Source organism: Electrophorus electricus, chromosome 3 (assembly GCF_041902795.1).
Source record: "Electrophorus electricus isolate QZ-2024a chromosome 3, ASM4190279v1, whole genome shotgun sequence".
Taxonomy (NCBI): domain Eukaryota; kingdom Metazoa; phylum Chordata; class Actinopteri; order Gymnotiformes; family Gymnotidae; genus Electrophorus; species Electrophorus electricus.
In genome coordinates this window covers 3431229-3459098 of record NC_137499.1, presented here as the reverse complement: position 1 = coordinate 3459098, position 27870 = coordinate 3431229, and the positions used below count along the sequence as shown (strand labels likewise).

At 42.2% G+C, this 27870-nt stretch overlaps 3 protein-coding genes and 1 pseudogene across 23 annotated transcripts in view; 1 reads left to right on the top strand and 3 right to left on the bottom strand.

Annotated features, from left to right (window-relative positions):
* neo1a (neogenin 1a) overlaps positions 1-1533 on the top strand; it is an 82519-nt gene extending 80986 nt beyond the window's left edge. For 9 of the 10 annotated variants that reach the window (XM_081709832.1, XM_035523744.2, XM_035523739.2 and 6 more), the window contains one exon: positions 213-1533. In XM_081709832.1, coding sequence (XP_081565958.1) covers positions 213-296 — 84 coding nt within the window. In that variant the 3' untranslated portion in view covers positions 297-1533. Of the gene's footprint in view, positions 1-72 lie in introns of all 10 variants that reach the window. The other variant, XM_035523734.2, reaches the window with a different exon arrangement.
* A 5159-nt stretch (positions 1534-6692) lies between these two features.
* On the bottom strand, positions 6693-7869 carry LOC113577977 (polyadenylate-binding protein 1A pseudogene; annotated as a pseudogene).
* Positions 7870-18280: 10411 nt separating this feature from the next.
* Positions 18281-24699, bottom strand: rps17 (ribosomal protein S17). Of its 2 annotated transcripts, none has more exons than XM_081709830.1 (5): positions 24560-24699; positions 21056-21207; positions 20436-20541; positions 20228-20293; positions 18281-18398 (listed from the first exon to the last, which is right to left on the bottom strand). In XM_081709830.1, the coding sequence occupies exons 1-5, from the start codon at positions 24608-24610 to the stop codon at positions 18324-18326; spliced, it is 450 nt and encodes a 149-aa protein (XP_081565956.1). In that variant the 5' UTR covers positions 24611-24699; the 3' UTR covers positions 18281-18323. The 2 variants fall into 2 exon arrangements, with proteins under 2 accessions (XP_081565956.1, XP_026866452.1); XM_027010651.3 differs by lacking the exon at positions 24560-24699 and adding an exon at positions 21684-21764.
* Positions 21103-27870, bottom strand: part of csnk1g1 (casein kinase 1, gamma 1) — a 25927-nt gene continuing 19159 nt past the window's right edge. For 9 of the 11 annotated variants that reach the window (XM_081709823.1, XM_081709824.1, XM_081709826.1 and 6 more), the window contains one exon: positions 24900-27315. In XM_081709823.1, the coding sequence (XP_081565949.1) occupies positions 27261-27315 (55 nt within the window). In that variant the 3' untranslated portion in view covers positions 24900-27260. Of the gene's footprint in view, positions 21208-24559; positions 24632-24899; positions 27316-27870 lie in introns of those variants that run through there. The other 2 variants (XR_014122491.1, XR_014122492.1) reach the window with 1 other exon arrangement.

Here is a 27870-nt window from a genome sequence, read left to right as displayed (position 1 = left end):
CGATGATGAACCCATTCCATCGTCTTCATCAATGCTTGTGGCTGTGAACTACAATTAATTTGCATGCCCAAGTTCCAATGCCTGCCTCATCCGTAACACCCCCCCCCCCTTCCCAAATGCCCCAACCACGTTTTCCAACCCTCACTGACCCACACCCACGCCTGCCTGTTGCCCTTCCCCACCTCTGCAGTAACCCTTTCCCTCTCCTTCAGAAGTACGAGGCGGATGAGCTATCTGAGGAGATGGCCCACCTGGAGGGCTTGATGAAGGACTTAAACGCCATCACCACGGCCTGAGCACAACGCCTCACACTCACTCACACACACACACACACACACTTGCATGCACATTCACGCTTACCCACGCGGGGAAGGTGTACATTCTCAGTCCCTCACAGAGAGCTAAAAGGAAACGGGCGGAACATTTTGGTGTACCTTGCTATCTCTCAGGAAGGAGTGGCCATCTTTCAAAGGAGTGAAGAACATTCTCAGTATGGATACCGATTCCTTCTAGCAGAAGATTTTTCTCTTGGAAGAAAATTATTATTTTTTTTTTTTCCTTTTTATGGCTATGGAGTCGCCAGTTTGTTATCCTAAGAAAAAAAGGAAGCTTAAAATATGCTGGTGTTCGTGCTGGTGCGCTTGTAAGACACATTTTACAGTGTTACAATTGTGTCTTTCCTTTGTGTGTTTTGGATCTCTGTATATTGGCCGTTCCACTTGGACACTGCACAGTCTCTTTGTTTCCATAACTCACTTTGTATTAAGCATTTTGATTGAATGATGTCTTTCCCTTTGATATGTCAAATACTGTGCCATCTTTTATTATTTTCTGAATGTTTTTGTATTATTTTATATACATATGCATTTATAGATATGTATATAAGTTCAAAACTGCCTCATTCTTCTTTTTAAAAAAAAGCAATGTTTTCGGACGAAAAATCCAAAAAAAAGTGCACAAGCCTGCCATGCCAGTCCTGTGTCTGGGAGACTCTACGCTCCATTTTCTAGAACAGACTGGACTGGAAATCGGATCGCAACATTGCTTTGCCCTTGGTACGAACAGAAGGCGTCTTTTCTAAACGGGAGTTCCTTTCAGAATATTGCCTTATATTTTTGTGGGCTCTGACTCTCTCCATCGCCTGCTCCTTCACAGAGGACAGAGTTCACACGGTTTGCATCACCTGGCACTGTGACGTTTTACAGACACGTTCAAATAACTGACACACAATGAACTATGCTATTCAGTCTGTCTGCCGGTACGAGGCTTTGGGTGTGGTGACTGAGAGCCTGTGGTTTGAGTTTAAGTTTAAGTCAGGTGCTTACTCTCTAGATTCTTTTGTATTAGTTTCTTTTCTTTTTTTTTTCTTCCAAAGCATGAATTCAAACTTTTCATTTTAACTGAGGATCTGTTACATAGGAAATGCAATATAACTTTTCTCACAAAGAATGTTTCTCGTTTAGTGCTGGGCTGGTTTGTAGCTGCGTGCCGCTGCGTCGGACGCGTACGAGTCGCTCTGTTTGTTCTCCGGAGCATCCACGACACTCTCCGGTGTGATGTGTGCACGCACTGACCCTCCCAACGGGACTCCCAGGGCTTCTGTTCCTTTGTTCTTTTCCATTTCCTGTAATGTAGTTGTTTTATATGAAGAAATGTTATTCTGTATAGAATTTCAATGTGAAAAAGCGAAAAAAAAAAAAGGCTGTTCCCCTGCTGGAAATATTTAACCTTTGCCTCTTGTACCCAAAGAAAAGAAAAAAGGTTACTGCAATTATTTGCTGTACTTTATCACTCTAATGTGTCATCTTTTACATCCTCTTGAATGTCAGTACAGCTGTAAGAAATTTAGAGTTACTATAGGAACCTGTTAAAAAGCTTGGTGAAAATGGCCAGATTACCTATTTGGGATAAACTAATATGTTGTAGACAGTCAATCTAGACTTTTATTGCACTTTTTCAACAACTTCGGGAAAATGACATTTCTTACATATCCTGTGTTTTGAATATAAAGCTCTATTTGTGTAACGTAGTGTCATAGCTTAGCATTAGGCAGCTGATCTTTGTTCTTTTGATTTTTTTGGAAATGGTACTGAAGCGACAGGTTTTACTGTGTTGCAGACTACAAATTCTATTGTTGCTTATTTCTGTACAAAAGATCTTTTTGCTGTCTGTAGAATACTCTGTGGCTTTTTAAAAAAAATCAAATTCTTTAAAAAAAAAAAAAAGATTTTGGGTCATCTTGCATTTTCTATATTAAACACTAGTGTTCCTTATTTCAAAGCACCCTTTAATGGCTACAGTACTGTGTCAGGTTGTATCAAAGGCTGAAGGCAGCCACCCTACCCTGGGACTCAAACCCAGGTCTGACAGGAGGTCAACGTGAGTGCTGACCACTGGACCAAAGAGCCAGCTCTTTGGATGTTTTATACATTCTTTCCAATTGTTTTTTGATCCACTGATCAGTTAGCCAGTAGTCCTGCTGTGGTTGGTATGTGGTGGCCATTTGCTTGAAGTCCAACAGAAAGTGACGGAGGTACCTGAAAAAGTGACTCAATGGCTGAATGAGATCAGTGTCTCTCCCTACACATCCTGCTCTTCTCTGAGATCAGACATCACTGTATACTCCTGAATTAGAATAAGAATAAAAATCTGGATCTTTTATTCACCAAGTAGGAAGTGTACAAGGCATTTCTCTTGGTGCAGGTGTTGATATAAGATTAAATACAGTGTGATAGAGAAAGATGAACTTTATATACACTATTTGTAGACTATATATATAATGCTGTATACTATCCGTATATACAGCTCCAGAAAAAAAGAGACCACTCCAATTTTTTTCTTAAATCAGCATCTCCACATGTACAGCAGCCATTCCATTCAAGTGTTTGTTGAATTCCTTCACAGACATCTAGTTCTTCTTAATGAGATGCTGAATAGGTGATCACCTGAACAGAATCCTGTTCTAACGAGCAACAGTATGAAAACCACTGCTGCTGTCATCACTATTCTCCTGTTATAGAACCAGCTGGATGGGAAAAGCAGTGCTAGGAATACCCAAAAATGAAGTGTAGTCAAAATACAGCTACAGACTGTGCCAGAAGAGTAGAAAAGAGAGGTTCAATTGTAGCTTTACTGGCAGAAGGATACAGTGAGCGTCAGGTTGCTTTTATCTTGAAAATTTCAAAAGCTACGGTTCATAAGAATAAGGTCAAGCAGCAAACACATGGGACAATAGCTACAGACTGGCAGAGGTTAAAAACTACTCTCTACCAACTGATGATCGCCACCTCATTCGAATGTCACTTAACTGTAAGGTGACGTCAAGTGACCTACAAAAAGAATGGCATACACACAGCAAGGACAGTTCGAAACAGGCTTCTGGAGGCAGGGCTGAAGTCGTGCGAAGCTAGAAAAAAGATATTTGTCAATGAGAAGCAAAGAAAAGCCAGACTGAAGTTTTGCGAAAGACCGCAAGTAAAGGACTGGAGTAAGGTCATCATCTCTAATGAGTGCAATTTTCAGCTTTGTCCAATACCTGGTTTTGTTATGGTTAGATGGAGACCTAGAGAGGCCTACAAGCCAGAGTCTCTCATACCCACTGTGAAATTTACTGCAGGATCAGTGATGATCTGGGGGTATTTCAGCAAGGCTGGAATCAGGCAGATTTGTCTTTGTGAAGGACGCATGAATCAAGCCACTTACAAAACTGTGCTGGAAGAAAACTTGCTTCCTTCTTCTCTGACAATGTTCCCCAACTCTGATGATTGTTTTTTTTCAACAGGACAATGCTCCATGTCACACAATCAGGTCAATCAAAGTGTGGATGAGGGACCACCAGATCAAGACCCTATCATGGCCAGCCCAATCTCCAGACCTGAACCACACTAAAAACCTCTGGAATGTGATCAAGAGGAAGATGGATGGTCACAAGCCATCAAACAAAGCCGAGCTCCTGGAATTTCTGTGCCCGGAGTGGTGTAAGGTTACCCAACAGAAATGTGAAAGACTGGTGGAAAGCATGCCAAGACGCATGAAAGGTTATTCCACCAAATATTGATTTCTTGACTCATCCTTTGTTTATAAATGAATGAGCTTGTTTTCTTTGCATTATTTGTGGTCTGAAATTTCTGTAACTGTTTTGTTATTTTGACCATTATTCATTTTCATAAAAAAACATGCTCTAAAATACAATATTTTTATCTGGAATTTGGAAGAAATGTTGCCAGTAGTTTATAGAATAAAACTTAAACTGCTCAGCCTGGTCAAACACACACCCATCAATTGTAGAACTAGAGAAACTGATAATTTTGTAGTGGTCTCATTTTTTTCGGAGCTGTATATATGCTGTATACTATCCAAAATAGTATAAATGTAAAAATATCTAAATATATAAATGTGTCAGCAGCAGCAGGTAAAGTATGTGCAGTGTGAAGTTCAGATGAAGTCAAGTACTGGAGTGCTGAGGTACATATATGCAATACGTACAGGTAAGAGAATTGTGCAGTAATATAAATACAAATGCTAATATAAACATTTTTTTTACAGGATGTGTATATTGCATCAAATTAAAATGCATATGTGCACTGAATCCAGTAGGAGGAAAAGCATTCTTCTTCAGAAGGATTAAGTTCTGGTACATCCAGTGGTTGCGTGCACTACAGCGTACGTAATGAGCTGATTAACAGGCGGTAACTCGGAGACTGAGGGAGGGAAGCTGTGGAGGTGGTGATTGAGGCTTTAGGGCTCTCGCGTTTGGTGTCCACTGTGATGGACACCGCTGGAAGAACGAGTGAATGGGGTTTGAAGGGTCAGCCATGATGGACCCTGCCCTCGTCCTTGGTCTAGGTGCGTTGAGGTCTTCGATGGGGGGAAGCCGACAACTGATGGTATTTTTTTGCCCCTCGCTTGCGATGGACTCCATTGTTGCAGTGGAAAACTGGACTAGTAGTGTATGATATAATGCAAATCTCACCAGGAGCAGACTCAGCTGTGCTCTCAGAACAACTCTGCCTATTATAAAACCTGCAGAGCAATACTGATGATTTTTTGTGCATTTGGAAAGGTTTATGTGCACTTTGGAGATGTCTAGGATGCCTAGTGGAAAATACTGTATCGCCTCAGGTAATAAAAAGAGTTTTTACAGGAAAGAGAGGTTTAAGCTGGAATTGGACATCTCAAGGGACTGTAGAGATTCAGTGTCCTTTCAGAATGATTTGTGTACAGGGCAGGGCCCTCAGTTCACAGTCATTACTGCTGCTGGATGAAGCTACAGCACCCTCATCAGGCTTACAGGCACACTCCACCTCTTGTTTCTACTGAGTGATAAACTTCACGCACTCCTTGAGACTGCAAATCCCTCAGGTCTGGTGCTTGAGGTAATAAAAAGAGTGTTTACAGGGAAAAGAGGTTTAACATCGAATTAGACATATTAATAACATAAAACAAGGGATGAGCAAGATTCTGTATCGTTTCAGAATGATTTGTGTACAGGGCAGAAGCCGCTATAAAGGCCTCCACAGGCTTCTGCAAAGGATTGTGGGTAGGCCTCAGTACACCTCAGTGTAAGATATATCTCCAGCAGGCTCAGGACCATATAGAAAAACATTCTGTTTCGGAGAAGAGAAGGTCAAGAGAGTCTTCTCCTGGAATGTAGCGCTAACGGGTTCCAACTGGTGTGGGTGTTGAATATCAATTTGCATATATTGACTAATGTATGTTTTGGATGTAATGGAGGTCAATGAAAACACTAATATGTAAAAGAAGGTGGGGTGAATACATAATAACTCCTGACAACTGTATAAAAATGTGGGTTCTCTGTGTGATTTTTAGACGTTCTCCGGAGGGTGCCTTAATAATGCTTGTTAATGTTAACCGCAATAAAGGACGTGACCAACTATTCTCCTTAACTAATTCTGAAGTCAGCATCTTTATTTTGTATTTGAATGTTGAACTTTAAAATTAGCTGATTGGGCACTTAGGAACGACATGCTGTTGCTATGTGCAGAGATGTGGGCTTACAGCTCATGGTTGGGCCCATCGCACTGCTCCAACAGACCTACTCTGACCGGAACTCTCTGACTGCGGAAGTCGGAGTTGTTTCTCCTTCAGAATGCTTTTCATTTTGGTTGGTCAGTTTCACCGTTTCAGTAGACAAGTTAAAAGAAGCTCCCGCAAACTGACCTTCACCGGACCCCAGTGTGGAACTGAATGGCAGAGTGGCACTTGCTGCTACAGTTTGTTTGCTTCTAGATTTAATGCATGTAAGCGACCTTTGCTTCCTTTTCCATCTCGTCCTGTCGTTACTGGATTGTTACTAAGGTCATTTACAATTGTGTTGTACATAAACTTAAAGGAAAAACCACTATGTGGTTTTTTTTTTTTTTCCATCTTAAATTTTTATTAATGCAGCCCAATACACTTTTCTAATGCTCAGCTATCACCTGCAAGAATTGACAATCTGAGCTTTCAAACAGTAAAAGGAACAAAAAGAAAAGAATGATCAACTGATCATGTCAAAATCATTTAAACTTTTTTTTTTTTTTTTTTTCCATTTTCATTTTAAGTTTACTATAATCAAGGCCTGGACTTGGAGTCTACAGACATGGCAAAAATATTTCCATTTTCAGTGTGTTTCAGTTTCAATGTTTATATTTTTCAATTAAAATGTTTTGGGTTTTTTTCCCCCCTTTCCTGCCTTGTTGAAGCTGACTTGCAGGTTCACTTATTCTTCCATCAGACAGCGGGAACCGCAGCACTGGTTAAAGATTTTTGAACGGCTTCCTGCGCGCACTGGTCCTGGAGCACAGCAACTGCCTCATCCACCTTAGAGTGCAGAGACTCAGGAGACTCCAGCATATGCAGTAGCTCCGAGTTGTCCAGCTCCAGGAGCATACCCGTGATCTTCCCTGCAAGGGTGGGCTGCATGTTCTGGATCAGGGGGAACAGACGCTCACCAGGCATCTGCTTCTGCTCCTGTGGAGGTGCAGCAGCCAGCATGGAGGCACTGAGAGGATCCTGGCCCTGCACATGAACCCCAGCCAGGTGCATGGGCGCCTGGAGCTGTGCGCCCAGGTGCTGCTCTGGTTTATGAACCCCCTGTGGTGTATTTGTACTGCGGTACTGCTCCCCCTGGCACCCCGGTGGCAGCTCCCGCGTTGGCCAGCCATGGCCCCTGAGGCTGAGATGCCATGGTCTGAGAGGCCATCGTGTGGGACCAGGGGGGTAGTGGTTGGTCGGATGGTGCTGAAGGCCTGCGGGCAGGGTGTTGCGGGACTGATGGCACTCAACATGTTCTGTAATTGCTGTGGGTGGACGTGGGTGGAGCTGTGCCAGCTGGCTGCTTGGGTAGTAGGCAGCCCAGTTCTGAGCCTGTGGAATATCCTCCATGAAGTAGCCGGAGAGCGGGCCGGGCTGGTAGGGGTTGAGCATGAGGTTGGGCACCACACTCATGCTGGCCATGTACTGGTTGGTGAGCCCCCCACCCCCCACAACTATAAGGGCATATAAAATGCATGAACAGACATAAATAAGGTGGGAGAAACGGGAATAGGAGAGATGGAGGCGGAAAAAAGAGAGACACAGACAAACGGGAAATGTATATAGAATATTTTTAAGTATTAGCCACCTGCAAAATTACGGGAATTTTTGTGTGTGTGTGTGTATTGGCGTAGTGGTTCCCACGGTATCGCCCCCGTTTATTTACTTTCTGATGATGTTTCCTCGTGTGTCCTTGTTTTGGTGTTTTTGGCCAGGACCCCTAACTAGTTCAGTCCCCACACATTTGAGTCTCTGGGTTTAAACCCCGTGTTTGTGTTCAGTCGTAGCGAAGTGTCGTCAACTCATTTTACTTTTCTGAGCCGTTTGTCAGTGTGTTTCTTGCTTCTGTTTTGTTGACTCTCCGCCTGTGTGTCGGACTACTCTCTTTGCCTGTTCCCTGTCTGGTTTGGTTGCGTGGTGGACTAATTTCCTGGATCTTCGACCCTGGCCTGTTTTTGGATTCCGACTGCGTTCTCTAATAAAGCTGCATTCATCTTACTGCGAGCGACTCTGTCTTTGTACGTGCTCAGTACATTCCAGCATGAGTGCATGTGTGTCTGACTGGATATGCACATCTACTAGAGTGGGATATTTATACTTCATAGAGTGGCTCTGTATGGTTTTTATCAAAGGTGTCCAATCTAGGTTATTGATTAATTCTGATAATTTTTCCATCGATATATAGTCTATTAATAGATTTTTCCACTGGGTGATAATTCATAAGTATGTATTCTGGGGGCAATTATTAATGTTATATATAGTATCCTATTTCTTTCAATTGTCATTTTGGTTGATGATGTGTCTCCTAGGAGACACAAAGATGGTGTTGGATGGATAGGGTTATTTAAAGCATGGGATATGTGGGTAATGACTTCTTGCCAAATTTGCTTGATAGGTGTGCTCTGGCATATGGCGTGAGTGTAATTGCCAGTTGTGTTTTTTGAGTACAGTGTGTACAGATTGCTGAGCTTGTGAAAACCAATTTTAAACATCTTATGTGTAGTATAATGTACTGTATGTATTATTTTGTACTGAATGCATTGTAGATTAGTGTTGCTGGTCATGTGGTCATTATTATTTCACACTTTAATCCAAATGTTGGTATCAGGGGCTAGTAATAATCTTCCTCCCATTGTCTCGATGGGAGTATAATTATGTGGCTTGATTGAACTTTATTTTGTACATCTTAGAAAATAGGTTTTTTGTATTACGAATGTTTATAAATTCTGATATGTGTAGGTAAGTTTAATATATCTGAATTTTGAACATGTACTTGATCTTATCTGATGGTATTTTAGGAAATGGGTGCTTTCTATACCATTCTTTTGGGCTAGTTGTGGAATTGACATGAAAATAGTGTTCTGATAAATAGGACTTTTTCTATAGAAGATATAAAGTTAAAATTTTTTGTTGTTGCTGGTAAAGTCTGGATTGTTCCAGATGGGAGAATGAATAGTTTATGTGCATGTGGAGTTTATCTTGTGGAATTTCCACCAGGCTGTTAGTGTCATGGCCACCGTCAAACTGTTGAAACATGGATGTTTTTTTCATTGATTTGACTGATAAATGGTGAGTCCGACTTTGATATCTCTGCCCAATGTTTCTTCAGTGTCTATCCATATTCTGTCTGATAAAATGAATAATGAATGGAAAAAACTGGGGGCTTCAAGGCTATCGTGTGACCATGTGAGTTTGAGTCTGTGTTTACACTTGTGTGGCGTGTTGTCTGTTGCACTGTTGTTTTGTGTTGCACCATGGTCCTAGAGGAACATTGTCTCGTTTTTGTTGTGTACTTGTATATAGCTGAAATGACAACAAAACCACTTTGAACTAAAACCTCTTTGAACTTTGATTTATTTTTCCAGTAGAATCCAGTTATGATGGTGTCCAAAGGTTTAAGCCAGGTTGGTGTGGCTGGGTAGGAAGAACTGAAAACAAATAATTTATTTTAGGTAATCTTATCATTTTAACTAATTGGATGGCTATTTAGTTTGAATAACAGACAACTGGCGAGACCATATGTAACGTAATTGGTATTCAGAGGGTTGGGGAATGTTTTTAATTGCATCATAAAGTTATACTGCTGCTATAGTATAATATACAAATATGCCAATGGAGGTAAAATTTTAGCAGTTGTCTGTGATGTTCATAGAGAACACTACAGACAACTATGTGGCACATCACTGTTAAACATCCTGATTGCAACCTTGGGCATGAGCTGCACAATATTAACCTCAGACAATGATCTCAGTGAAACCGTTAAACATAATCATCTGCATAGCATTACTTTCACTAGCAGTTCATTGGATGAGATGCCATTAAGTGGAGTGGAGATATCCTTTCCATTTTAAAGTTTAATAAAAACACAGACATAAAAATTCCAGTAAGTGTGACAGAGAAAGGAAACCAGACTTCAAAATGGTGCTGCCCTCTTGAATTAAACAGTAGCTTGTTGAAATTATTACAAATGTCTGGCACACATAGGGATTGTGTCTGTGTTTCACTACTCAGTATTGCATTTGGTATACAGTATAAATAAACAGACAACAAATGGTTAAAAAGAAAAAGTCACAGAAATAAAGCAACACCAATATAATCTTGAACCACCTATTCCCCAGGGAACATTAGATTATTGGAACAAAATCAGACTAGCAGACAAACATTTTAACCAACGGTGCACTTTTAGTGGATTTGTTTATTGGTATTTCATTCCACTTTCAAGTTTTTCAATTTTAAAAGAAAGTTTTTCAATTGCTCTAGCGCATCATTTAAGACAGATGTCCTGTTATGTCTCTCAGAAGATTCCACTAATTAAGATGCTATTTACTCATCCTGGTCCTGGAGTACCTTTACTCTGTACACTTTAGTGATGTCTTTGCTACCAACAAACCTATATTAATTCATCAGATAGTAACCAAACGCTTCTTAGCTGCAGAGCACAGAAATCATTCAAATTTGCAGTGAAGAGATGCATCTGGGTCATGTTAGACACTGGAGCCTTTCTGTCTTCAGGCACCCAACGCAAGGTCTCTGCTCATCAGCCATGACATGACTGCTTGACCGCGAGCTGGTGGCCCGAGGTCATCCGCTCCCTCTTCTTGTGTTCTTCACCCCTCCCTTTGTCTTTCTTTCTCTCCCTGTCTCTCTACGCACAGGAGTAGCTCATGGCTGGCACGGGAACAGCTCATGGCTCGGTCATCTTTACTAACCTTGCTTCTCTCTTTTCTTCATAGACCCTTAGCTTAGACAGTGGAACATGCCGTCATCCTGTAGATTTAAATAGTAGATATAGCACACATATATACTCTGTGCTTTCCTCAATAAAGTGGAACTCTCTTGATTCACTACCCTGGTGTCAGTGTCTCTTGACTTCCCCGGATCAATCCGGCTACAGAGGACGGAGGGCATAGGGTAACTTGGAGGAGATCGAACCTGAAGGACTGGTCAATTTGAACCAATTTCTAACAGCCGTGTGAGAAGTGAGAGACTGCGCAGGTAAGTGACACCCCATTTAATGTGTCTTCTTCCCTGCTCAGTATCTCTATGGTTAAATTTGGTTTAAATTCAGTTTAGGAACGTTTTTGTCTCTGATAAGGTGGAAAAAGTCTGTTGGCATGAGCTGAATTCTGTGTACATTGTGTAATGTTTTAGTACTGAAATACTTTTTATCCTGCCTGAGACGTACTGAAATGCAATTTATTGTTTATTGGTGAACCCTCTCTCCTCTGTACTTATTTGATAGATCTTTGTATAATCGTATATTTCTTGTGATCTTTGCTGGGTGACGCATGGGATCTGGTGTTAGTTATGTAAATCCCAAAAAGGGGGAAACCCCGAAGAATTGGATGCCCCAGTGTGGTCTGGGCTCATAATGTGATCCGTACATTGATTGTCTGGCTGGTTGGGCTGAATGTGCTGGGTTTAGACACTATGCACGTACAGGCTCATTTGAAAGGGAGTTTATAGTGCTTAGTGCTATGTTTATTTATGAAGGATATAGGGACCCTAGCTGGGATTATCAATATATGAAGAATTCTTGGCAGGCCTGGAATAAGGCCAAGCCGGTGTGGGACAAGGCGCATGGTGTAAAACCCAATAAGACGCCTGGGTCTGAAATAGCCGTTACTGCTGCCACACAGCTCCCCTCCTCCGCTTGTGAATTGTGCACTGATGACACAGGCTGCTGCTCAGGCAGATGTTTCTGTGTCGAAGGCGACAAACACATCTGAGCTGTATCAGGAAACTGTTGGAGAGGACTGGATGGAAAAAGAAGGAAAGGAGAGAGAGAAGGATAGAAAGTGATGGTCCGAGAGGTGGAGGGGGGTGACTGTGATGTCTGATGTTGTGGTGGTACGGGTGAAGATCAGGTCCAGAACATTGTAGGAGAGTGTAGAATGTGATTCGGAGGAGAGTGGTTGAGGGTGAGGTCAAATGCTGGCAACAGCAGAAGGATGCAGGAGGAATGCAGCTTGTCTGATGGAAGGTTGAAGTCACCAAGGAGAATGAATGGATTTCCTTCAATGAGGAATTGACTCAAAAAGATGTCAAGCTCATCAATGAAGTGATCTAGGGAATCTGGAGAGCGGTAGATGACAATGATAAGAAGTTTGGTGGGGAAAGACACTGCAATGGCATGAAATTCAAAAGAGGAGATGGAAAGTGTAGGGAAGGTAAGTGGAATGAAACGCCACTCGAGACATTAGTAAACCCATGCCACCACCCCTGCCAAGACGCCTCGGAGAATGGGATTGGCAGTTCCAGAGCCCTCCTGCCACCACGATATGTAATGGTGTGAAGCGTTGAGTCAGTGAGGTTGCTGAGATTGTGACATCTATGATTGTGTCGAGGAGACCTGTGGGATATGTGGACAGGAATTGTGAAGCACATTTCAGATGCTTGATTTGTGGATGTATAAAGGATAAAGGATTGAGATAATATGAGAAGATACTTAGCTGAGTTTGTGAAGTCCTGTAGATGAGATGTAGATGAACTGATTGGGAACACCACCAAACCTCCTCCAGATGTTGATTATACATGCTGAGCCTGCCCCTCAATTCACACCTAAGGTCAGGGCAAAACTACACCTGTAGTGAGTAATTACCATCATCACTTACGCAGATGACATCCTTTTGTCATCAACAACAGAGGAGCGCTGCGTGATGGGGTCTTGCTCATTATCGAAACATCTGGCTTCATGCAGTTTTAAGGTTTCACCATCTAAGCTCCAGTGGTGCGAACCATCTGTCACATATCTGGGGTTTCTGCTGTCTGCTGGTGAACGCCGCCTCTCTGATGACCGTTGGGTAGTCATATGTGTTGTCCCTCCGCCCAACACAAAACAAGCCACGATGAGTTTTCTGGGTCTGGTTAACTACTGCCGCCAATGGGTGCTGGATTGGCATCCTCAGGCAGGGCTGTGGAAAAGACTGTCCTGAGGTTCAGTCCAGACCAACGTATGTATCACCCATTCAGGACTCTGAAATCGGCCTTGTGCTCTGCTCCAGCCCTTGGCCTGCCGAACTAAAATCTGCCCTTCCACTTTTACGTTTCTGAAAACAGCTCCACAGCTGTGGCCGTCCTGGCCCGGGAACTGAGTTTGTAAGAACTGAGTTTGAATTTTGGCAGTTATCGCCCTGTGGCCTACCTTTCCAAAACTTTTGACTCATTCGTTCAAGGCATGCCAGCCTGCTTACGCGCCATGGCTGCCTCTGCCCTGCTGGTCACTGAAACGGAAAAATTGGCACTCTCTCATCCAATGGTTCTTCGCACTTCACATCGTTATTTCTATTCTGAATAACATCAAAACACAGCACATGATGGCACAGCGACGTTCGGGCTATGAGGCCATCCTCTGCGCCACTCAGAATTTAACCATTAAATCACACACGACCCTGAGCTCACCTGCTAATCTGTTACTATGTCTTTTGACGTCGCTAAATTATTCTCCTGACTCTGTTCCCCACAACTGCATGGAGGCTATCCTTGAATCTTCGAGCATGTGCTCTGATCTCTCTAGCATGCCGTTCGAAGGCAGCTATCATTTTTGTTGATGGCTCATGTTTTAAACCGTCTGACTCCAATTTTCCTGTGGTTATTCTGTCTGCTCTCTGTCCAACCTCATTTGGGAGGTTACTCTCTCCCTTACAGGTCTGCTCAAGTAGCTGAGCTGATGGTGTTGACCAGGGCCCGTCATCAATTCTGGGATCAGGTTGTCACCATTTACACTGATTCCCGTTATGCTTTTGGGGTTTCTCATGACTTCGGTAAAGTTTGGCACTCCAAGGGGTTCCGCACCTCGGATGGTAATCCCATTTCTAATTCAGGACTAGTGTCTGCATGTAAACTACCAGCTCTGCTGGCTATCGTAAAGGTCAGGGGTCATGACACAACCTCTGGATCTGACAAGGCCACTGGCCACGCCTTAGCAGACGAGGCTGCACGTTGGGCAGCTGTTAACGCCCCCTCACGCCCATTTTCTATATCCTCGACATATCAAGCTGTCTCCGTGTTTTCTCATTGCTTGATGCCAACTGATATCGATCTGCATTTCTGACAAACTCAGGGTACACAACAGAACTGATCTCACTGGGCTGATCCAAGGATGTAGTCCTGATAAAGATGGTCTAATCCGTGACCCAGAGGGGCATTTTGCCATTTACTGAGTGTCATTTTAACAGGATTTCACATATCGCACAAGGGGGGGTGACTTCTAACATTCAAAAACAGTTTTGTATATCTGAAACACGTAAAACTCCGAGATAGCTGTTTAACCTGTGCTAGAAGCAACCAGGGTAAAACACAAGCCAAACATGATGCCTTGCTGGCTCCTGCATATGCCTTTCAGTGTCTACAGATAGACTTTATGCACATGCCACCTTGTGGTCAGTTGAAGTACCTGCGAGTGATTGTAGACAGGTTTTCCAAGTGGACTGAGGTGTTACCTTGTTCTAAAGATGATGCCAGTACTGTGGTTAAAATCCTAGCCAAAGAGAGTGTTTCTTATTCAGGTGACATGGACGTGATCGTGGTGGATTACACCCAAATGTTGATTGAGAAATTGAACATTGTGCATGGTAATGTCTCTTGTGCTCTCCCTGTTCCCACAGACAAGCCTACTCATCCATTTATTCCGGGTGAATGAGGTCAAATCATTGAACCCTTGGAAGGAGGGTGAAGCTGCATACAGACCCCCAACAACCATGATTGCAGTGACCTGAACCGCTGTGCTAACATCTGGATCAGCAGAGTGGATACATGCCAGCGGTGAAGAAATCACCAGTGGCTGATCCGTCCACCAAGCCAAAGACACCTTAACACATTCATATATAGTATAAGACTTGTTATATGATTTCATGCTGGGGGACCACCCTTCGGCTGCACACACACACACCAAGGAAGTACTCCTTGGCCCTGTTGATGTAAATACACTTTAGCATTGGTATTATAAATTAATAGATATCATATCTGCCTATTAATATTCTTTGCAGACTCGTTGGTTTTTTCTCTCGTTTTCCTGATAATTGCGTGCAAAACCTTACCGTAGGGATAACGTGCCCCTGCTAATTGTCACTGCTGTCTTCTTTCATAACTTGCATCTCTACCTCTGTGATGAATCATGCTAATGTTGCCTTGGTGCCTGCATATGAGAAAGGTCTCTATACTGATATACAATTCCCCCCTTTGGTTCCAATAGGAATGTTAGACACTGGAGCCTTTCTGTCTTCAGGCACCCAATGCAAGGTCTCTGCTCATCAGCCATGACATGACTGCTTGACCGCGAGCTGGTGGCCCGAGGTCATCCGCTCCCTCTTCTTGTGTTCTTCACCCCTCCCTTTGTCTTTTTCTCTCCCTGTCTCTCTACGCACAGGAGTAGCTCATGGCTGGCACGGGAACAGCTCATGGCTCGGTCATCTTTACTAACCTTGCTTCTCTCTTTTCTTCATAGACCCTTAGCTTAGGCAGTGGAACATGCCGTCATCCTGTAGATTTAAATAGTAGATATAGCACACATATATACTCTGTGCTTTCCTCAATAAAGTGGAACTCTCTTGATTCACTACCCTGGTGTCAGTGTCTCTTGACTTCCCCGGATTGATGCGGCTACAGAGGACGGAGGGCAGAGGAGAACGAACCTGAAGGACTGGTCACTTTGAACCAGTTTCTAACAGGCCAGATTTTGGATCAGTGGACTGGGCTCAAACTGCAAATGTTCTGTAAATGCAAAATAAAAGATGCAGAGATTGGTTGGTCACTTTTGCAATCAAATCTAAACAGTATAACAAATTTGAAAGGGATAATGGACATCACGAAACAAAACACTGTATAAAAAGAAACAAAACCAACCCCACCCACCACCCCCTAAAAAGAACCAAAACCACTTTTTAAGCACACTTGCCAGACAAGCTCCAAATCCGACAAAAATAGATCAAGCATAGACATAAACTAAACAATGGCTAATATGTTTCTTATTATAAACAACCGAACAACAGTATTCTGATTGTTAACTGATTGCTAACATACTTTTCAAGTCTTCAACCATTTTGCTCCCAACATCACGTACGAACAGGTACGAATGTGACTCATTACCCACCTGCACAAACTGCTTCTGACATACTGGGCAGCTACAGGGTTCTTCACCCGTGTGGATTCTAACATACTGGGCAGCTACGGAGTTCTTCGTCTGTGTGGATTCTCTTCTGCTCCTCCATGTGGCCTGTTTCACCAAAGCCCTTCCTGCAGAACTTGCAGAACTCTGGCAAGCGGACGCCTTTGTGTGAGCATTTAGGTGCTTCTCAAGTGTCTGTGCACATTTGAAACACCCGCTGCAATCATTTCTCGTTTATGTCATTAGCCATGCATTTCTCTAGCCACAAGTACTTTGAATTTTTGGGGGGTAATTTTATATATTATGGCAACAACTGACATCTTACGTTTTAGGACAAAATGTGCAACCAAGCTTGCCTAAGTTTGTAATAAATGTGTAGATATGTGAGTGCGTCTCCACATTATAGAAAGCTGCTCCTCCTCCTAAGGCACAAGTGCCAGGAGCAGTGGGCTCTCAGGCTTGGTGCTAGCATACAACGGCTGTGCTCCACCAGAGTGACTCCTGAACCCTTTTACACTCATCAGCAGCAGCATCGTGTGATTTGTCAAGGGCTCCAAGGCCACAGCACGGCAGAGCCACTTCCACACTGAACTTGGAATGTATTTTGAAGTTTCCGATCTCCAGGATCACTGTTTACTGAGGAGCCAAAACTGATGCTACATCCTAGTCGTGTTTGAGTAGAGAACACATGATGAACTCCAGGAAAGGCAACACAGGTTCTGGCTTCTTTTTCTTCTTAAGCTCCAACTGCCTGAAAGTCTGAGCCAACTGCTCCTTTCATTAGGCCACACTGCTCCAAGATTGTCTAGTTTTTTTTTTGTTTTTTTTTTAGCCCATTCCATGTTTCTCTGCTCGGTCTCCTTCGCTTCTTGGGATGCTTCTCTCTCCTGCTGTCCTTATTGTTGACTGCACAGTGTATCAACAGCTTTGAGATGGCTGGCCCACTGAAAAATGTGTTGGCAATAGTGTTCCTCCCCAGGCATTACTGCAGCTATAGCACACTCATCTCCACTGAGTGATAAACTTCACACACTCCTTGAGACTGTGCAAATCCCTCAGGCCTGGTGCTTGAGGTAATAAAGTGTTTATAGGGAAAAGAGGTTTAACATTGAATTAGACATAAAACATAAGGTATGAGCGAGATTCTGTGTTGTTTCAGAATGATTTGTGTACAGGGCAGAAGCCTCTGTAAAAGCCTCCACAGGCTTCTCCAAAGGATTGTGGATAGGCCTCAGCACACCAGTATAAGATATATTATATCTCCATCAGGCTCAAGACCATATAGGAAAACAATCGCTTTAGGATAAGAGGTCAAGAGAAGTCTTCTTGGAATGTAGTGCTAACAGGTTATAACGAGTGTGGGTGTTGAATATGTTTGCATGTATTGACTAATGTATGGTTTGGATGTAATGGAGGTAAATGAAAACACTAATATGTAAAAGAAGGTCATGACGTGACCAGTTATTCTCCTTAACTAATTCTGAAGTCTGCATCTTTATTTTATATTTGAATGTTGAACTTTAAAACTAGCTGATTGGGCACTTAGGAATGAAAAGCTCCTGAGTACTTATGTGCGCGCTCAAAATTGTTCACTGTATCTAACAAGACCCTGGTGAATCAGGAATGTAGAGCATGACAAATTTTCATCTCCAGCAATCCACGTACAATTTACAAATCTCCCAAATAAATGCCCTTCTTGATTTTGAGATGCGCTCATATGGAACCTAAAGGATGGGGGGGGGGGGGGGGGGGGCTGGATGTGAATGATGTCTTGGCCCAAGTGTCTACTTCAGCTTGAATGAACATTGTGCTATATGTACAATTTCAGATAATTAGTGTTAAAGAATACAGATCATTTAAAAAGGAGCTTAAAATTGAAGGAGCACACAGAAGTTGAGAGCTTCAAGCCTACTCCGCATGGCATTTAAATCTGCATAAACGTCAATCTGTCAGATGTTTTGCTGTTGGACTGGAGTGTGTTTCTTCAGTAGGTGACGAAGAAGGTGAAGATGAAAGGTGTTAGGATCAGACCAGTAAGGAACCCTACTGTAACATGTAACAAAGTATGTTTGGTCCTGTCCAGACTCTACTTTTATCCAAATGTTTGCTCTTTAAAAATGACCATTTCAAACATTTGAAACCTTTTTTTCCCCCCATGTTTTTATTTCTTATTTGGTAAAACTTAGACTCTGGGGGTTTTAAAGTTCATTCCAATGCTTGGCTGGGTCACCTGTAGAGTGGGGAGGCTGCCGAACTCCTGCAAAGTAAAAGACCACAATTCATTATTAGATCTCTTTCTGCACAGTTCTTGAGAATTAAGGCAGTGTTTCAAGCACTACAGCAGTATTCAATAGCCTTAGAACACTACCTCAGTACCATCTAGAGTCAGTGGTTGTCAAACTGCTGTAGAATGCAGTGGAATCTTATACTCGACCCAAATGGCAGGAACAGACAGATTGCAACAAAATTATGATTTTAATAAGCATGAGACAGGCCAATGTAGTCAATAAACTGGCAAAAATATAACTTGGTATCTGGATGGATTTCTTCTGTTACAGTGAGCTGATTTTGCCAGTACTGTATTTTGCATTCAGAATAAGAGCATGAGAGTCACAGTTCAGCCCCAAGATTAGGGATCCCCACTTCACGGCCCTCGATCTTTGCATGGACCAAACGGACAAGGTCAGGAGTCAGGAGATCTTTGCAGGTGTTCTAACTTCAAAGCCACACATTAGCTTTGGAATAGCACCTGCATACTGACTGTGTGTAGTGAACATTGAATTCCTTAAGACAGAGGTACCTATCTACTCCCGAGAATATACTGCCTTGTACAGTTTCACTCCAATCCGCCTGGCTCCGATATTAAGATGCTACTAAAGGGCTTGGTTAACTGGTCCAGGGGGGTAGATTAGTGTTGGGACTAAACCCTGCAGAGGTTTAGACCAACATACCTCCTGAGTACCCATCAACATTTTCAACACCCCCCCAAAATATATATTCGAGGTTCCTGACTCCAAATAGCATCCATCAAACCTAGTTACACATCACCTCAAAAATCCAATCGATTTACCAAAACAAAAACAAACAAACAAAAAAACCCCATCAAGACCGTCACTTTATTCTCTAAATGTAGCCTGACAATCAGAACTCTTCCTTAAGGACCATTTGGACAGGATTTGTTTTACATGGGGATTTGGTGAAAAGTGATTATTGGCATTCCTTGCCAATTTTGGTCCCATCCGAATCTGCCATGTCTTTTTTCTGCCACTTTTTAGCTTCTCTAAAACTCGAGTTTGTTAATCCCATATGAATGGCCATGTCAGCAAATATTCCATCACTTACTGTGGTAAAGGAGTTTGTGTGTTAGAAGCCCTTGAGGATGCATAAACCAAAGGTCTTCTCAGATGACTGAGTTTTCTGGGAGCTTTTGGCAAATTCTAATTCTAATGTTGAAACCCAAGTTATTTAATAAACCACTTGTAGTAACAATAACATTTTGCACAGATTATGTATATGAGGTTAAACAAGTAAGAGAGGAATTTAGACCAAATACTCCTAGTTCAGAATAACTTTTAGATAATTTAAAGACAGATAATGTTTTATTAATATTTCATGCAGCAATGTACTGTAGTCGTGTTATGCGAAAGCTACATTATATCCTTAGATTTTTCTATACCATTAGAGGTCCTGTGGTAAAACTACTTTACACACACCCTTATATATATATATATATATATATATATATATATATATATATATATATATATATATATATATATATATATATACATACATACATACACACACACACACACACACGCGCATACACACGCATACACACACGCATACATACATGCATGCATGCATGCATACATACATGCATGCATACATACATACATGCATACATACATACATACATACATACACACACACACATATATATATGAGAAAACGAATCCCATTCAAATTGTGCTTGAGTCTGTGGATCAGATAGTCATGTAACCATTCTTTTCTCACCTTATAGCAAAACAAGGGGCAGGGCCTTTAAAATGATTACAAATGAATAGATAATTTTATATGACTTACCAACATCTTCAACATCTCCCTGGTGTCAGGATCTACCTCAATGATCTCTTGGCTGAGGGCAGAGACCTACCACAAAGAGGAAGAGTTCACGCGAAGTACATTAATCTGACCACAATTCATCAAAACCTCAGAGTGTTTGCATAAACATGGGAACGTGATCAGCAAGAAGCACTATTCTAGCAGGGCAGCCTGGGCCCAGACCGCTGACCTCGGGAACGTAGTTATCTCTCCTCTCCCTCTCCTCCTCCTGCAGTCTGATGGAGATGCCTCTAACAGGACCCCTCTGGATCCTCTTCATCAGGTGGGTCACATATCTGGTCACGCAAAGCTCACGTGTTAACATGACAACTACATCACGGTGAGATCCTAGTGGCTCCAGCGTTGTACCGAATCCATGATGATGGCTGGCTAATATATATACTGCATATACAAACTTGTGCGAACAAATCTTGAACAAATCCAGCCAAGCAACAGTAACATAATTGACTATTAAGATAATCTAAAAGCCATCCTGGCCTTTGTACTGTGATGTTTTGGATGCCTTGTGGATCTTTGTATTGAAATAGTCAGTCATATTCAAACCAGTGCATGGTCTGCTCAAATAACCCACAAGTCCGTCTGATAAAATAACTAACACTTCAAATAGGCTGTTGGTTTGAGACACGCAGCACAACATAAGACCCCAATTTTCCAACCGAGCTGAGATCATGAGCACAAGAAGCAGATCTTGAGGGATTATGATTACTGGAGCCCGACATCAGTGGTGGCTGGTTTTGTGCTCATGGTTTTTGTTTTTTGTTTTTTACACCTGATGCATTGTGCACTCACCCTGCGATCTTGTTGCGCAGAGGTTTGCTGGGGATGATGGCGATCTCCTCACACACCCTCTTGTTGACATGGAAGTCACTGCCCAGTCTGGTGTAGTACTTCTCGATGATGACACGAGCAGCCTTCTTCACCGTCTTTGTTCTCACACGCCCCTGAACGAAAAGTTGGATTAACTAAGGTAACACCAAATCCCCTTTAGTGAGCCACAGAGCTGGGATTTGTGCAGCAAGAACACGGGGGGTTGGCACATTTGAACCATCTGGTGCGTCAAGTTTGAATTCGAGCAAGTTAGCCAGATAGCTTAGCATTTTTTCCTGAATGCGCAAACCTAATTTTATTCAGAGATAAACGGACACGTTAGTATTTGTGTTAACGTTACGTCTAACAACACCCACAGCCTTTGTAAGTGTTGGTCCATTCAATCATGTTTAACAGTTGTTAACCAAATCCGACGAAAATCAGTGAATCCGCGTCTTTCCTAAAACAAAAATCACACTTTGCCATCAACACTACTCGGGGTTGATGATTCTTAAGTATGTAAAATTATCTAATTAGCACTAATTAATTCGAAAAAGAGAAGGATGAGAGTGGATTTACAAAATGTTGCTCCCAAACATTAACAACCTACCATATTGACTCAGCTCTAAACAAGAATCCAGTCTAGGTAAAAGCGGAAGTCTATATATTATGGCGGAAAGAAAATAAAAGTCCGAGGATCGACTGGATAATTTCAGTGAAAATGACCTTGTGTACCTGATACCTGAAACAGAAAAAACAGCGTTTTAAGTAATTAATCTCAAGTTCGCATTCTCAGGATTTATAAGATTGTTTTTGATTACCAAATAGACTGCTACAGTCATAGCTTATTATTAGGCTTCTTATTCTTTTTACATTGCTTCTTGAGAAGTGGACCAAAGACACCAACTCAAAGTTGAGACAATTTATTTTATTTTACATAAAAAAGGGTGCAAACTTGAGTTTCCCTTTAAGAGCGGAGGGAATTAAAAATTGAATTTGAAAGGTTAAATGTGGTACTTCATATGACTCCTCAGGAAAAATAGGTATTTAAGATTAAGACCTTTATCTTTCTGCAACTGGGAAAAAAAAATAATTAAAAAAGTGTTAAACTGGATAAACAAAGACGGGTCCCTCATAATTGAAGCCCTTGACTAAGTGAAACCATTTAAATACATTAAGTAACATTCATATTTCAACACAAATTCATGATACAATTTTTAGATTCAATGCTTTATAGTATCTTTGAAAAATATGGCCAGAACCAGAAAGGGAATGACACCTGCAGCACTGCACAATTACATTTCCCATATCATAGACGCAAGGAACGTTCATCTTGTATCACAGGAAAAAAAGTGGTGATAAAATATTGACAATTGAAATATTGCAGTACTGTCTGGACTTCTCACATAAAATCCTGTCAATATAAAGTCCATTTAAGAATGTGCCATTGATGCAGACTGATGAATCTGTTCACATTAAATCCTTTGTTCAACAGGTTTACACATTGATTGAAGCATGTCAGATATAAACAATGGCAGTCAGTTTCAGATGGAAACAAGGCTTTGTTGCAAAATGGCAATTAATATAACAGTGTATAGTAACAAACTAGAGTAATGTTATGGACTTTACTTGCTGGACTAAACCTGATCTTAAAAAGATGTCGAAACCTAAAGCAGCCTTTATAGATGTTACATGGTTGCAGCTGTGAACAGATAAACTCATGCCCAGAGTGTACATCAAATAAAGTCCCACATAGAAGTATACCATTGCTTTCTCATCCATAAGCCATGCACACAAACTGCGGAAATGCTGACCACCTATTTAATGGTGGCATCACATGAGTCAAACTGCTATTTTAACCCCCTTAAATATGAGATGTTTCCACTACAGTGATGTATATGAAACAGCCATTAATTGAACTTTTTGAAAGGTGTTTGGATTCTTTAAGGTCAACTTGATCAAGAAAAATTCATTAAAAAAAAAAAAAAAGAAAAAAAAAAAAAAGAAAAAAAAAAAGATATGAAATGTACTTTATTCACCACCCTTTCTTTGTAAACGGAGATTACTATGCACATAAGCTTGGGGGAAAAATGAAAGCTTGTTAACATATGGTGGTATGAAAGTCATTTGAGGAGAAAGCTAGTAGTCATTAAAGATGGCCTCAACCCAGAGCCCAGTAGAAAGGAACCATTTCTGAAAAGCTCAAAAGTACTTCATATGCAGAATACATCTGTGATTTCAGTGTCTAGAGCAGTCTTCAGTATAGGCAGATCATTTTTAACTAGTTGTGAGACTGGCCAGCAGATGGCATCCTTCACCAACTTTATTACTCAAACCCTGGAACTGTTTGTATCCCAGCTACAAGTAGCCCTGCCTCAATTCCAGCCATTTTGAGATTAGCAGAGAAAATCAGGGTCAGAAGTTGCCAGCTCCTCTGCATCTTACCCAAATCCTAACTTAACATTTTTAACACTGACCTTGGGTCAGGGCAGAGGCACAAAGTCTACCAACACCCACAAGACCATTGATTATCTGTAATGTACAGTTGCATTAATATCTGTGATGTGTGAAATTGCCTTATCTTAGTGACTGGTAACGGAAGTGTATTGGGACGATAGGAGTTTAAGGACAGACTTGTCTTCCCACACAAGCCATTTGTCCTTAAGTGAGCACATAGACACGCCTGTCAGCAGCAAACAGCACATGTCTAAAAATACTAAATCCTCACCAAACACTCACATGGAGGCACATAATACGCAATTCAAGAAAATAAATTTAAATAAAAATTGGAGAAAGAAGTCTCTCTTCCACCTTTTCACTACGAGGAGGAAATTCGGCAACTGGATTCCAACAGAGTAAGCAGTTTTCAAGTACTTTTCACAAAATAATTTAGAACCAAAGTGACTGAAGCCACACTGGATGAGTAAGATAAAACTCTATATAATCAAACATCTGAAATATTGCTCACAATGCACAGTAATGTTGCATACACACTGGTTAAGTGGCAGGTTAACTGCACTGCATCTACTGCCCCTCTAAAATGGTGGTCAGCATCTTTCATCGCATACAGGGATGCCTTTCTGATTTCAACCAGCATCTCAGCACAAGAGGATTTTACACATCAACCATCATACTTCAACCCCAAAAAAACAGACTAAAAAACAAAATCAAACAAACATTCTCCTCCCACATACTTGGAAATGCAGGGACCTGCTAAATGAACGGAGTGAACATTCACCACAGGACATCTAACCAACGAAGCCCAGAAAAAACAGGCGATGGAGGGGGGCAGTCATATATATCACCACCACTAGTCCTTCAGTGCCAAAAATGTCTGTCAAAGTCTGAATTTGATCCATCAAGTCCATCTGATCATTGTCTATTTGGATAATTCCTAAGTCACAATTCCCTTGTAATCCTGGCCCTCGGTTTTTCCAGCAGGTTATTCACTGCTGCACTAAACCAAAATAAATACAGTGCACTCACCAATATCAACAGCATGGAGTTCTCCACACACCCTTCTCTGCCATTCATCATGTGATCTAACCTAAGAGATGGCTGTAGGGTGATGAAAATACAAAGATTTTATAACAGTACAGGCAAGAAACAATCAAGGTAAACAGTGGGTTAATGAAAATGTAGTGCAGTCAAACTCCCATGATCCCTCTCTCTCCCCATTCCCAACATCTGTATGGCCAGGTGAACACGGAGAAAAAAAAAAAAAAAAGTTATACATTTCTTACACGTTCAACACACAACTATTTTACATTAAAAGAATCACAAAGATGTGATTATGTTGTGGATGGGTGAGCCTTGCAGAAGGGAGAGAGAAAAACAAAAAACAACAACAAAAAATATCACCAAAAGCCACATCACCAAATGGATTAAAAATTCCAGGGGGGGGGGGGGGGGGGAACTACCTTCCGGAGGGCCACACACCGTTTTTGCACCGTCATAAGACAATTATCATGACCTTAATGAGTTAAATCAGGTGTGTTAATACAGGTGGTAGGGTGAGGACGCTAAACTCTGCAGTGATAAAGATTTCTAGTGCTGGCCGCCCAAATCTAATCCCAATTCTGATGGAACTTTTGAGCTCCAGGGACTGCCTCATCCTAAAACTCAGAGACCAAGGGCTGTCCTGCTTCAGAGCCTCTCAAGCGCTTTTACAACTAGAAAAAGGACATGATATGAAAAAAGCCATCAGTTTATAGTAGTCAGCAAATATAGAGCTGGACCTGCTTTTTTTTTTTTTTTTTTTTTTGATTAGGTGTGAGAGACCCCCCCAAAAAAATTTAAAAAAAAAAAAAAAAAAAAAAAAATCAGCTTAATTTTGACTATGTTTTAGGATTCAAATTCCTCTCCCCTCGTTGTGTTGCTGTAAAGGGGGGGGGGGGGGGGGGGGGGTCGCCCATCTACCGTGTTAGCAAAAAAGGCAAGCAAGGAGTTCCGTAGTGTCTTGCTGCAGAGTCCTGGGTGCAACCCGCCAGGGCCCTGTGGTGTAGTGTCAGTTAAGGCATCGGGCCGAGACGTTTCGCAGTGGCAGTTTGAGCGTCTGTCTTGACAACGGTGCTCGAGTTACCAGCAGTCTGCACATGCTCCAAAGTTCCCCTCTCAAAGATTCAGAGCAGAGTTCAGAGTGGGGCACACAAATTGGAAGCACTCACTTAGACTGCTACGAGCCAAGCGAAGACCTCCTCAACAGCCATTTCTACATGTTACGAATTATTTTCAGAGCATACTCCCCATCAACCGTCACACCTATATGATTCTCTGTTCATACATTTAACAAGCACATACTTCAGAGACAAAAAAAACAAACAAAAAAACAAAAACCCAAAAAATAAAAACAAAACCACAATCTGTGACTGATTGCAAAAGAGCCGCCCTGGCACATTAAACAGTTACAATAATTTCCAATGATATGGCATTATAATAACAATAGTAATCAATTTTTTAATTAATTTTTTTTTAACACATTCAAGCCAGGTGATGGGTCATACAAACCAGATGAGTCTGAGGAGTGTGTTTCTGATATAAAGAGAACCACAGAGCACAGCAGAGTTGGTGTGTCTGACTGGCAAGTTCAGCTCAGAATCCCAGCTAATAGAAAAGACCAGTTTCATGTGAAAAAGCGCTACGATGTCACGAGAGGAGAAAGCAGCATGATTGGCTGGTATGGCGTAGTGGGTGGAGTGCTTTAGAACAAGCAGCTTAAATACCATTCACTAGAGTCTCGGGCATGTGACACCAGGATGGGGGCTCAAGCCGTCTCGCGCGCTCCCCCCTAGAATGCAGCGAGGCCGCACATCGCCACAAGGGTCAAAGGCCATGAAGACAAAGATACCAGTGCAGCCGCTATTATCACTTCACACATGGCTGCTTACTTAACACATTTACAGTGGCCACACAGGAAGGCGTGTTAGCATTGTTAAGACAGTTAGCTACCTCCCACCGCCCGTTTAAGATGTTTGTGTGGACGCAATCCAATAAATAGACAAAAGGAACTCTGTTAGCAATATTCTAAGGCTTCGACCACACAATCAGGAGGAGCAGAAATTGTGGTAAAAACGATCAGATGCGAAACAAAGGGGCGGGATGAAGGAAAGGCCGGTTGCTAACAACACCCGGCATCGCATGGTGGGAGAGCAGGCAGCACATGAGCCTGGGTTAAAGGTGGGGGGGGTCAGGGTTTGGGAGAGCAGAGAAGGTTTAGTATGTGAACTCCAACGTGGATGAAGCTCCTCTGAATGAGATGCTCCCTCCAGACCATTCCAGAGCTGCTGTGTCTGTGGCCATGTTCACAGAGCCGCCGCCACCCGGCACGGGGGCGGGGGTGGGTGCTATAGAGGGGGAACACGCATGCACGCACACACAAAAAAGAAGAGACAACAAGAAGAAGCATGAAGAATGAAGGAGTGCAATGTTGTTCCAGTGCTTCGAGATCCAAAATGATGGGCATATATCCCAACACAGGGAACCTGTCTGTGAGGCCTGCCATCCACATTACATTCCAGAGAGGGAAGATACGTGCACACGTGCACGTCTCTTCTCTCCTGTAGGCAGAGTTCCCTTGAGGCCATTCACTTCCGAGGGCGTTCTCTTGTCTTCGTTTGGAATAACATTTCTTTATTGAGCGCTCTTAAAACAACCAAAAGGAAAGGGCTGGCTGGAGGGGGCCGCGTCATCATTTGTGCCGAGGGGTGTTCTTCTTCCTCTTCCTCTTGAAGAAGCAACAGCACCTGCGGACACAGACTCGTTACCATACCAGCCCACCAGGCAGCCTCCCACCAATCAGAACTAAGCAATAAGGAAGAGGTCAATTAAGCATCTCTTGCTGGTTGCCTGAGCCATCAGTATGTACAGTAGCCAGCTTTAATCCATAAGAATTACCATAACTCACAACTCTTCTGACCGGTAGATTAAAAGAAGTACTTTGTTAGATGGAGAAAATGCCATATTACGCTAACATACAGCCGGCTGTGTGAGAGCGCTCACTAACGTGTTAAAGTTTGTCTGTGTCTGTGCATGTCAAGTATGGAAAATAAGCAATTAAAATATCCACAACTAAATACACATGTAAAAAATTCACTCACACACACACGCACACACGCTTCCACTTTGTGTAATTAAAAGTTGGAGTTCAGACATGAACAGCACGACAGGACAAAGCCATGGGAGCGACTGGGGGTGCATGCAGAGGAAAGAGAACAGCTCCAGACTGACACAGAGAAAAGTGATACACTTCACTACTGCCGGTTCTGAGATGAAGTTTCCGTGTCTCTACAAAGCCAGTC

Bases quoted from the DNA above. Each gene is read 5' to 3' on its own strand.
- rps17 (XM_081709830.1), bottom strand. From the start codon at position 24,610: ATGATGAATGGCAGAGAAGGGTGTGTGGAGAACTCCATGCTGTTGATA. The intron at 21,208-24,559 runs GTGAGTGCACTG...CTTTTCGTTCAG, and splicing joins ACTCCATGCTGTTGATATTG to GGGCGTGTGAGAACAAAGAC. The intron at 20,294-20,435 runs GTCAGCGGTCTG...TCTTTGTGGTAG, and splicing joins GAGATAACTACGTTCCCGAG to GTCTCTGCCCTCAGCCAAGA.